The sequence below is a fragment of the Chiloscyllium punctatum genome, chromosome 3 (genome assembly GCF_047496795.1).
Source record: "Chiloscyllium punctatum isolate Juve2018m chromosome 3, sChiPun1.3, whole genome shotgun sequence".
NCBI classification, from domain to species: Eukaryota; Metazoa; Chordata; class Chondrichthyes; order Orectolobiformes; family Hemiscylliidae; genus Chiloscyllium; species Chiloscyllium punctatum.
The window spans coordinates 152,007,270-152,019,302 of record NC_092741.1 but is presented as its reverse complement, the minus strand read 5'-3'; the positions used below and the strand labels follow the sequence as shown (position 1 = coordinate 152,019,302).

The following is a 12,033-nucleotide window of genomic DNA, read 5'->3' as shown; positions in this document are numbered from 1 at the left end:
TATAAAGTTCTAAAAGGTGAGGGCGAACAGCCAGAAATTGTGTTACATATTGGGACTAATGATATAGCCAGGAAAAGGATCGAGGATATAAAAAGTGACTTCAGGGAGTTAGGATGGAAGCTGCAAAGCAGGACGAACTGAGTAGTGTTCTCTAGTTTACTACCGATGCCACGAGATAGCGAGGCGAGGAACAGGGAGAGGGCACAGCTTAATACGTGGCTGCGCAGCTGGTGTAGGAGGGAGGGCTTCAGATATGTAGATAATTGGGATGCCTTCTGGGGAAGTTGGGACCTGTACAAGAAGGACAGGTTGCATCTGAACTGGAAGGGGACCAATGTCCTGGGTGGAAGGTTTGCACGAGTAGTTTGAGAGGGTTAAAACTAGTATGGCAGGGGGGTGGGAACCTTAGCTGTATACCGGAGGTGAGAGTTGATGCAGATGAGGCAATAGCAAGAGGTAGACCAGCTAGTGGGAAGGATTTTCCTGGCAAGGAACCAAGGGATCAGTTCAAGTGTGTTTACTTTAACGCAAGGAGTATCAGGAATAAAAGTGATGAACTTAGAGCATGGATCAGTACCTGGTTCTATGATGTTGTGGCCATAACAGAGACATGGGTTTCTCAGGGGCAGGAATGGTTGCTGGATGTTCCAGGGTTTAGAGCATTTAAAAAAAATAGGGAGGGGGGAAAAAAGAGGTGGGGGTGTAGCACTACTAATCAGACAGGGTATCACAGCTACAGAAGCTTCCATTGTCGAGGAAGATCTGCCTACCGAGTCAGTATGGGTGGAAATTAGGAACAGCAAGGGAGCAGTCACCTCGTTAGGGGTTTACTACAGGCCCCCCAATAGCAGCAGGGAGATGGAAGAAAGCATAGGTTGGCAGATTTTGGAAAAGTGTGGACGTAGTAGGGTTGTTGTAATGGGTGACATTAACTTTCCCAATATTGATTGGAACCTCCTTCGAACAGATGGTTTGGAAGGATCTGTTTTTGTAAGGTGTGTTCAGGAGGGTTTCCTACCTCAGTATGTTGACAGGCCAATGAGGGGAGAGGCCATTCTAGACTTGGTGCTCGGAAATGAGCTGGGACAAGTATCAGATCTTGTGGTGGAAGAGCATTTTGCTGATAGTGACCACAACTGCCTCACATTCTACATAGCTATGGAGAAGGAGAGGATTAGGCAAAATGGGAGAATATTTAATTGGGGAAGAGGAAACTATGATGCGATTAGACATGAGTTAGGAAGCATGGATTGGGAGCAATTGTTCCATGGTAAAGGCACTATAGACATGTGGAGACTGTTTAAGGAACAATTGTTGCAAGTGATGAATAAATATGTCCCTCTGAGACAGGCAAGTGGTAAGATAAAGGAACCTTGGATGACGAGAGCGGTGGAGCTTCTAGTCAAAAGGAAAAAGGTAGCTTACATAAGGTGGAGGAAGCTAGGGTCAAGCTCAGCTCTAGAGGATTACAGGCAGGCGAGAAAGGAGCTCAAAAATGGTCTGAGGAGAGCCAGGAGGGGGCACGAGAAAGGCTTGGCAGAACGGATTAGGGTGAACACAAAGGCATTTTACACTTATGTGAGGAATAAGAGAATGGTCAAAGAAAGAGTAGGGCCAATCAGGGATAGCATAGGGAATTTGTGTGTGGAGTCTGAGGAGGTAGGGGAAGCCCTAAATGAGTTTTTTGCTTCTGTCTTTACGAAAGAAAAGAACTTTGTAGTGAAAGAAGCCTTTGAAGAGCAGGTGTGCATGCTGAAATGGATAGAGATAGAGGAAGCTGATGTGCTGAAAATTTTGTCAAACATTAAGATTGACAAATTGCCAGGCCCGGACCAGATTTGTCCTCGGCTGCTTTGGGAAACGAGAAATGCAATTGCTTCATCACTTGCGAAGGTCTTTGCATCCTCACTCTCCACTGGAGTCGTACCTGAGGACTGGAGAGAGGCAAAATGTAATTCCTCTCTTCAAGAAAGGAAATAGGGAAATCCCTGGCAATTACAGATCAGTAAGTCTCACATCTCGTCTGCAAGGTGTTAGAAAGGATTCTGAGGGATAGGATTTATGACCATCTGGAAGAGCATGGCTTGATTAAATGCAGTCAACATGGCTCTGTGAGGGGCAGGTCATGCCTCACAAACCTTATCGAGTTCTTTGAGGTTGTGACTAGAAATGATGAAACGTGAACCTGGTGTGCGGGTACATAGGTCCCTTAAAATGGTCACCCAAGTGGACAGGGTTGTTAAGAAAGCATATGGTGTTTTGGCTTTCATTAACAGGGGGATTGAGTTTAAGAGTCGTGAGATCTTGTTGCAGCTCTATAAAACTTTGGTTAGACCGCACTTGGAATACTGCGTCCAGTTCTTGTTGACCTATTATAGGAAAGATGTGGATGCTTTGGAGAGGGTTCAGAGGAGGTTTACCAGGATGCTGCCTGGACGGAGGGCTTACCTTATGAAGAGAGGTTGACTGAGCTCGGACTTTTTTCATTGGAGAAAAGGAGGAGGAGAGGGGACCTAATTGAGGTATACGAGTTAATGAGAGGCATAGATTGAGTCGATAGCCAGAGACTATTTCCCAGGGCAGAAGTGACTAACACGAGGGGTCATAGTTTTAAGGTGGTTGGAGGAAAGTATAGAGGGGATGTCAGAGGCGGGTTATTTACACAGAGAGTTGTGAGAGCATGGAATGCGTTGCTAGCAGCATTTGTGGAAGCAACGTCATTGGGGACATTTAAGAAACTACTGGACATGCATATGGTCACAGAAATTTGAGGGTGCATACATGAGGATCAGTGGTCGGCACAACATCGTGGGCTGAAGGGCCTGTTCTGTGCTGTACTGTTCTATGTTCTATGTTTTAATATTATGAAGAAGATTTTTGCAAACTCACCTAGTTCCGTTTGGATCCCTGATAATTTTCATTGTCAGAGAAAAAGGTGTGTGCTGCTAAAATGCACAGGGAGGGACTTTTGCCCATGCATTTGGCAGCTTCTTGGCACCGCACAATAGAAGCTGAAGTACATCATAAAAGCAACCCAGGAAGAAAGAAGACTGTAACTTCCTAAAGGAGGTAGGATGTGTAAGAATTGGGTCGCATGTGATGATGAATAAAAACGAGGAAAATGATTCAATGAAAATCACCCTTAGCAATCTTTGGACAAAAATGGGTTTGATATAACTGAGTAAAATATGGCAATGACAAAATAATCAAAATACTACATCTTATTTAATTCAATTTCATGTCATTTCAAACTCTGATCTCAAAGTTGGCTTCAGTAAGTTTTCTTGTTGCTGATGTCAGTAGAGACTGTGACAATGACGTAGTTTATCTACTGTTTCAGCTGGGGCTGTTTTTTAAATGCTTCCAGCCAAATTGGGTCAAATATAAATAAGAACTATCTTGCTTCAATTTATGTTATTTGTCTGGTGTCAGCTATAATGCATACATTTATGCTGTTCAAATCATAACTGACGTAAACTACAAGTAGCACTGAAAATCACTAAGTACTGTGTATTAGTGATTTACTTAAATCAATGAAACAAATATCCCATTAGATCACCTACCTGTAATTTAGGTTCACGTTTCATCATTTCTAGTATCATATAACATCCAATAGAATGGCCAATCAGCACCAACTTGACATCCTTTGGCACATGTCTTCTCAGGAACGATAATTTATGCTCTACTTGTCCATTCAAGCCAAACACATCCTCCAGCTCAACATCTGAAAGATAACGGCACTATTAAAAGTAAATATACTCCCACACATGTAATTTGTCAACAAAGAAGATAAAAACAAACACCAAGAGCTTCTCATATGTACATAAAAAAGAAACTAAAGTGACTGTCGGACCCTTGAAGGGCATGACTGGAAAACTGATATTAGGAATAGAGAGCTTATCAGATAGTTAGCGATTATCATTCACTTATTTAATTTAGAGACTGCTGTTTTGAAAATTTAGCACACACCACATGCCAACACCACAAAGTTCAGATTTGGCCCCTGGAATTACTGCTCTGTGAATGAAAACCAAGTTCAAAACTACACTCTTCGCAGAGACTAGTTATCTCATGCAAACGTCAATGGGAGAAAAGCAAAAACAGGGAAGGAAGGAAAAGTGATTAAATTACAAATAAGAAAACAATACATAAACGTCAATTGAGGATTGTGTAGTAACATATCGATTGTAAAATATAGGTCATTGGTCATAACAATAAGAATATCAACAATCTGATAAAATTGGTGCAGTAGATAAGGTCTGATGTTTGTGAACTTCATGCTGAGTCTTTGCAGTTGCAAATTGTAAAATACAGTCTTTACTCTTGTCTTGCAACATAAATTTAAGAGCAAACTTGAACAGCCTGCATATAATTTCAATCAACTTATTGCTGAACAGTAACTTGCCTTGTGAGTACCTTTCAATTGAAAGTATGATATACTTTCTCACATGCCCACAAACAGAAACATACTTATACCCCACTATTTTGGCTTACATGTACTTCAATTACGATGTAGTTCTAATTATGAAAACTGTTTGAAACACTTACTTAAATATAGACTAGCTTTCATTATTGAAAATGTGAGACTTTTACCAAGATAAGCAATTTTGAAAAGTCTGTATTGATTTGATTTGATTTATTATTGTTACATGTACATAGGTACAGTGAAAAGTTTTGTTTTACATGCAGTACAGGCAGATCATACCATACAAAGTACATTAGCGTAATAGTACAGAGCAAGGAATAGAATGTTACAAAGAAAGTGCACAAAGAGTGAGTTTAACATCAAATTTAAAAATTGAGAGTCCATTCAGCAGTCTAATAACAGCAGGGAAGAAGTAGTTCTTGCATCTCTTGTGTTTAAGCTTCTGTACCTTCTTCCTGACAGAGGAGATGGGAAGGGTCTTTGATGATGTTGGCTGCCTTTCTGGGGCAGCGAGAAGTATAGAGGTAGTCAATAGATGGAAGGTTGGTTTGTGTAGTGGACTGGGCTGTGTTCACAATTCTCTGTTATCTCTTCCGGTCCTGGGCAGAGCAGATGACATACCAAGCCGCGATGCATCCTGTGGTGTATCTATAAAAATTGGTAAGAGTCTTTACAGACATGTGAATTTCCTCAGCCTCCTGAGGAAATAGAGGCGTTGTTGTGCTTTCTTGACTGTCACATCAACGTGGGTGGACCAGGACAGATTGTTAGTGATTGTCACTCCCAGGAACTTGACGCTCTGGACCATCTCCACTTCAGCACCGTTGATACAGACAGGGACATGTCCTCCACCTTGATTCCTGAAGTCAATCACCATTTCCTTTGCTTTGTTGACATTGAGGGAGAGTTTGTTATCTTTACACCACGCCACCAAACACTATCCCTTTCCTGTATTCTATCTTGCCACTGCTTCACTTGGATACTGCCCAAAGGCAAGTCCTTGGCTCCTTGGGGGTTGGTGCTTAATCCTGGACTGTTTGCTGGCTAGTTTGGTCAGTGGTGTGTTGTAATTGCCTGTCACTCTCAGGGACAGGGCACAAAGGCAAGCTTCAAGTTCCCCATAGCTGGGATTGCACAGATGCTGCAAAGAAAACAAACATATTTTGCTCATGGTGCCTAAAAGTATTTAAAATCTAAGTTTTGTCTGGTTGAAACTTGCAAGTATCTTCATTTTAGATTTGCTATATCATATAAAGAGATCATTAGTGAAGTAATGAAAGGAATCAGCAATATCAGTGGCGAGTGGCATTTCCTCAGCAATAACATATACACTCATGTTCATTCTGAGGTCTGTCTGAATCAGTGTTGAAGCTTATTATTGCCTTTATTCAAACATGAAAACAAAATCTGAATTGCAGAGGTGAGGTGATAACAAATCCCTTTGTCACCAGGGAAACATTTGAATGTGGCATCCTGGAGAGCTCATAAACTGAGGTCAGAGGGGATCGGTGCTAGCAAACTCACCTCTTGGTGCTGGCAAACTCTCCTCTGACTGCAGACATATCTCACACAAAATAGAAGATGGTTTCGGTTAAAGGAAGGCAATCACCTGAGTTTGAGAACATCACAGCAAGAGGTCCTTTTAGCAGTCACCTAACCCCAACCATGTTTAGCTGCTTCCCAGCCAGAAGAGGTGAGTGCGTTCACAGATCACTGAACAAATGCCTTGCAAAGAGTATGTTTACAGTACACAAGACCGATAGTCCAGAAAGAATACATTGTGAGATTAATGGGTGTATCCAGAGATTTCAAAAGGTTTTGAAAGAGAATTACTGAAACATGGTTTGAACCTATTATCAAATTGCAACTGGTTACAAATGGATTATTTTCAACTGAATTTGATGTCAACAGCCTCTGAATGGGGTAGGTTTCCATACAACCATATTAGTTTCATTTTGAAAGGGATCCTTCCTTGGATAGCTGAGGCACCAATCAGCTGTAGGCGGTAGACCTCTTCATTGTACAAATATGGGAACCCTTTGTACAGTTTTGAAAATGTACTCATGGCCAGAACAGCATTTATTGCCCATTTTTAATGGTCATGGAGAAGATGGTGGTGATGGGCTGCGTTCTTGACCTGCTACATTCTGCATAGTATAGACACACCCACAATCCTACAAGGAAAGTGTTTACAGGAGTTTGACCCAGCACCAGGCAAGGGATAGTGACATCATTCCAAATCAGGATGCCATGCGGCTGAGCAGGGAACATGTTGCTGGGAGTGTCTCCATGTATCTGCACCTCAACTTTTTGGCTGGTACAGGTCACATGTTTGGACAGAGCTCATTAAGGAGTCTTGATACATTGGTGCAGTCTATTTTATAGATTGTAAACTCTGCAGCTGTACCTTGTCGGCTGAGGAAAGAAACTTGACACTATTCAGGACAAGATTAGAGTGGTATTGAATCTCTTGATGAAGGGCTCCTGCCCGAAACGTCGATTTTCCTGTTCCTTGATGCTGCTTAACCTGCTGTGCTTTTCCAGTACCACCCTAATCTTGACTCTAATCTTCAGCATCTGCAGTCCTCACTTTTGCCTGGACAAAGTAGCCTGCTTGACTCGCACCATATCCACAAGCATACATTCCCTCCACCACCAACACTCAGTAGCACCAGTGTGTATTATCTACAAGATACACTGCAGAAATTCACCCAAGATCCTCAGAGAGCACTTTCCAAATCCATGACCACGAACATCGAGAAGATCAAGGGCAGCAGGTACGTGGGAACACCACCACTTATAAGTTCCCCTCCAAGTCACTTACCATCCTGACTTGGGTATATATCGCTGTTCTTTCCCTGTTGCTGGGTCGATATCCTGGAACTTTCTCCCTAATAGCGTTGTGAGTTAACCTACAGCACACGAACAGCAGCAGTACAAAAAGGCAGCTCATCACCACTTTCTCAATGGCAGCGAGGAACAGGCAATAAATATTGGCCATGTCTTAGGTGTGAATAAAAAAGTAATGTTGGATGTGGTTATGGCAGGGAGAAAGTGAGGACTGCAGATGCTGGAGATCAGAGCTGAAAATGTGTTGCTGGAAGAGCGCAGCAGGTCAGGCAGCATCCAAGGAGCATGAGAATCGACGTTTCGGGCATGAGCCCTACCACACAAGTGAACTGCTTTGTCCCAGATGTTGTTGAACTTCTTGAGCATTATTGGAGGTGCATCCATCAAATGTAGAGTGTTCCATTTACATTCCTGACTTGTGCCATGTAGATTGTGCACAGGCTTTGAGGGATCAGGAGATGAACTCCCTAGATGGATTCCTAGATGCTAAAAGGCTCTCGCAGGTGCAGTATTGATATGGCTAGTCCAGTTTAGTTTCTGGCCAACGATTACTCCTAGGATGTTGATGGTGGAGAATTCAGTGACAGTCAAACTATTAAACATCAAGATTGGATTTTCTTATTTTGGAAGTGGTCATTGCCTATACCTATATGGTGTGAATGTTACTTGCCACTTATCAGCCAAAACCTGAACAATGTCTAGTTTTTGCTGCACTTGGACATGGACTGCTTCAATATCTCAATAGTGCTGAATATAGCACAATTCCCAATTTGGCCTGATGATAATGGGCAAGGTCATTGATTACTGAGCCTTGCGTGCTACCCTGAGGAATTCTGAGGTAGACGTTCTGTTTTCAAGACCCACTTGCTCCAATGGTGCCTTGTAACATGTCTTAGTTAGTTGATTAAAAATATTGACCTGAAGGAATTCCTCCAGAGAGATCTTTTGGCAGAAATATCTGACTTCCAACATCTAGCATCATTTTTCTATGAGCTTGCTATGACTCTAAACAATGGAATGTATTTCCCAAGTCTCAGTGACTTGTTTTGCTCGGGCTTATTGATGCAGTTAAATGCTGATTTGATTTCAGGGCACTAACTGCCCTTTCTTCTTTCAAGTTCAGCTCTTTTATCCATGTTTAAACCAAAGCTTTAGTGATTTTAGAAGCTGAGTGGGCCTAGAAGAACCTGAAATGGCATAATTTTAAGGGAAAAATTGCAAACCATGCATCATGCACATTTTGTCCATGTATCAACATATCCCTAAAGGGGGTACTCATATCTTCCCCACTGCTCAATCTATTTGTGTGCCAGCTCCACACAGTAACCAACTAAACACTTCAGGCAAAAAGCTAAGCTGTTGTACTTGGCCATCCATTTGACATTGGCAGCTCACAGGCCCCACTTAAACTTGACCACAAAGGGGCTCAGTCTCCTTTGCAGCCCCACAACAGCAACAATTTAGTATCAAGAGTTAAAATATTTCCCAAAGAGACACAACTTGCAGCAAAAAAAAAATTGCAAGTGGAATTAATAAAACAGAAAATGCTAGAGAAACTCAACAGATCTGGTAGCAGCTGTGGAGAGAGAATCAGAGCTAATGTTGAATCCAGTAATCCTTCTGCTTCTCACTCCACAGACCTGTTGAGTTTTTCCAGCATGTACTGTTTTATTTCAGTTTTCAGCATTTGCTGTATTTTGCTTTTATTTTTAGAAGCATATGTATTTTGAAACTTAAGTTTATAAGACAGTAAAACTACTTACTATAGGTGTCAATGAGGTGGAGTTTTTAAAATCATTTACAATAATAACTTCATTTCCTGTATAGACTGCCTTTATAGAGACTGCCATTCTACTGTATAGAATGCAATAAAATGCCCCAAAGTGACAGAAGGCAGGAACCAGGTTATGTAATTTAACAAGAATGAAGAAAGATTCTGGTTGCTTTGATCAGAATGAGATACTAAAGTGGATGTTGAGGTCTTCTGGCCATTGGAAATGTTTGGCAGTGTGTTGAAAATGGCAGTGATTACTACGTGCCCCATTCCTTCTCTCATAGTTGTGGGCTGAGTCAGGAAGTAAGTCACATAACACACACAGATCAAGGTCTGACAAGTATACAGAATCCTGTTTGAGATTTTCAGAGAGAGGCGGGTGCTTATTTCTCACCTGCCAAATGCCAGTTAATTTCTATTTGAAAACTGAGCTCTAAAATAAACCTGACCTCCCATCAGTTCTATTGGTTATTTGCTGGTACACAAACTACCCAAAACTTAATCTGAGCGTGAATATCTACTTGATTAAATGAAGGCATCATCCGTCTATTTCAGATATAATGAGGACCAGGGTTTTACAGATTCAAATTCACATAGTCCTCTCCGTCTTCTGGATCATTCTAATCAACCAGGATAAAAGTTAATCATTATCACTGCACAGTTCAAGTTCTTACAGCAATATCTAAATCATAATGATTAAAAGGTTGAATCTAAAGAAGGTGGAGTTAAACAGTTTTAGTGAATTTTAGTGCATTTACATACTTATATAATTCTAAATATTTTAATATTACAATGCCACAGATATCCCAAATAACATGTTGTCTGGTTAGCATGCAAAATGTAATTGTGCTTTTGAAAGATTATACAGTAGCACACATTTCACATGAATTACAATAATCCTAAAATGTAACAGTGTTATAAGTATTTTCACTTGTGGGTCATGAATCCATAAATCATTAACTTATACATAAATTATGTTAGCAAAGGGATTTTGTAATTGGTTGCAAAAACAATGGCTAAAAATAGTCTCACAGACTCATGGAAAATTGTATAGTACATGTCTGACGGAGTTTGCCATTTACAAATCTGAAACACAGTTAACCAAAACAAACTTGAAGAATTAGAATAAAAACAGACTGAAACACGTTAACTAAATATGATCACGTTAGCGAAAAATAAGAAATTAGAATTATTAACTTTTTAGTTCGCTTCAGTACTGTAATAACTTGAAGCTTTGGCCATCCATCAGAACAAAGTTTAAATGAAAGAATAGTTTTCTGACAAAATGCAGAGCCTGGGAATGACTATGAACTGACAGCAAGTATTTAAGAGCTAAAATACAGCTTAAATTTGGCAGCACAGATCACACAGCAGTTACTGACAACAACCATACGTCCCCAAACTCTTTCCAAATTGGTCAACGAACAGGTTCACATAATCAAAAAAAAAGTGTTCTTCCTCACACTGAGATAATTTGTTTGATAATGGAACTTCTTTTCTCTTAAGTAGATACATACACAAAAAACTGTCATCCATAATCCCTGACAATTTTATCCTTTTCTGCTTTTTTGGGTGGATAGGCTACAACTTTATGCGAAAAAAATTAAATCCATCCTCAAAGATATCATCACTCAAATGACCCACAATTATTATCTTCAAGGTCAACATCACCACAAACACAAATTGTTTCTGAATACAGACATTTCATCTATTATCCAGTTTTCCCTTCTTCTGTATCATGAATAAGAAGTTAAAATACATGCAATCTAGTTAAGACACAGAACAACCCTGGTTTAAACAAATGGTGGAATGGTTCTATGGGGCTCATCAACATATTCCTGTTCCTATATTTTTCATGTGACTCCAACAATGAGGACATCCTCGCCAGAGCTATAATTTAAGCAGCCCAGCATTTTCAAATGTTTCCCTCTCTATTTCCCACCTCAATTGATCCATGGACAAAATAACATTGGAATTTGATGCATTGTTAAGTAGCCGCAAAACAAGCACCTGATATAAGCAAAGGAAAAGTACTTTCTAAAAAAAAATCGTTCAACACTTCTCCAACACCTCTTTTTCTTAAATCTGATTTACTAAGATCCAAATTTTGAGTTTTCAAAGTTGAAAACATTGCATTTTTTGTTTTAGATTGGTCTGAAGTTAAATGCATTCATATGTTTGAGAATTCCGTTCTCATTGTCAGTAAATTCATTAGAATACACAGTATGTAAGGATTACTTCTTGTCTTGAAATTCAGCAAACTAATTAATTCAGTAAACGACTTCCAAACCAGTCACGTGCAAAGACTGGCAGTCAGAATGCTTTGGATCTGTTAAATATTCAGCTCCCAGGTGGGTGTACATTGCATAAGTTTTTGAGCAGATTGAATTTACCACTTCAAACTAATGTTTGTTTGAAGTTTCAGGATTTGAGTAATAAGACTTTGTGAATTTGCATAATTGCCTGTTTTCAATTTGTGCTTGGCTAATACCATGTATAAATGTCACATAACCAGCTGGAAATGTTAAATTAATGATTATTAAAGAGGATTCTTTACCCATCTTGAATGCAAATTGTATTTTCAGCCTTATGGCAGGATGGATTGCTACTAACCTTAAAGCTCCTCTGCATCAGAGCCCAGCAGCAGGTATGATCCTGTTGCATGTTGCTGTGCTTGCTGGTTTGTGCATTTTTGTGACTGTGATTCTACAGCCTAAGGGCACAACTTTTGTTTTTGAGGTATGATCCTTATGCCAAAATGTTTGGCAAACTTTTCTCTATAACTTGCAAATAAATCACACAGGGTTACTGACACTGTGGAATGCAGTGCTATGATGTCATGTGAGAAACAAAAATATGCAATCTCAGTTGTTGTTTTATGCAGAATGCACAGAAACAGGCCATTTGGTGTATCCAGCCTGTGAGGTCATTCACCTTCCATGTGAACAAACTGTCCTAATCACATTTAAAAAAACAAAATCAT

At 40.2% G+C, this 12,033-nt stretch overlaps 1 protein-coding gene across 4 annotated transcripts in view; it reads right to left on the bottom strand.

The window, feature by feature from the left end:
- Positions 1-12,033, bottom strand: part of ldah (lipid droplet associated hydrolase) — a 345,583-nt gene that overhangs the window by 77,305 nt on the left and 256,245 nt on the right. For all 4 annotated transcript variants that reach the window (XM_072562459.1, XM_072562468.1, XM_072562477.1 and 1 more), the window contains exon 4: positions 3,564-3,724. In XM_072562459.1, coding sequence (XP_072418560.1) covers positions 3,564-3,724 — 161 coding nt within the window. The remainder of the gene's footprint in view (positions 1-3,563; positions 3,725-12,033) is intronic.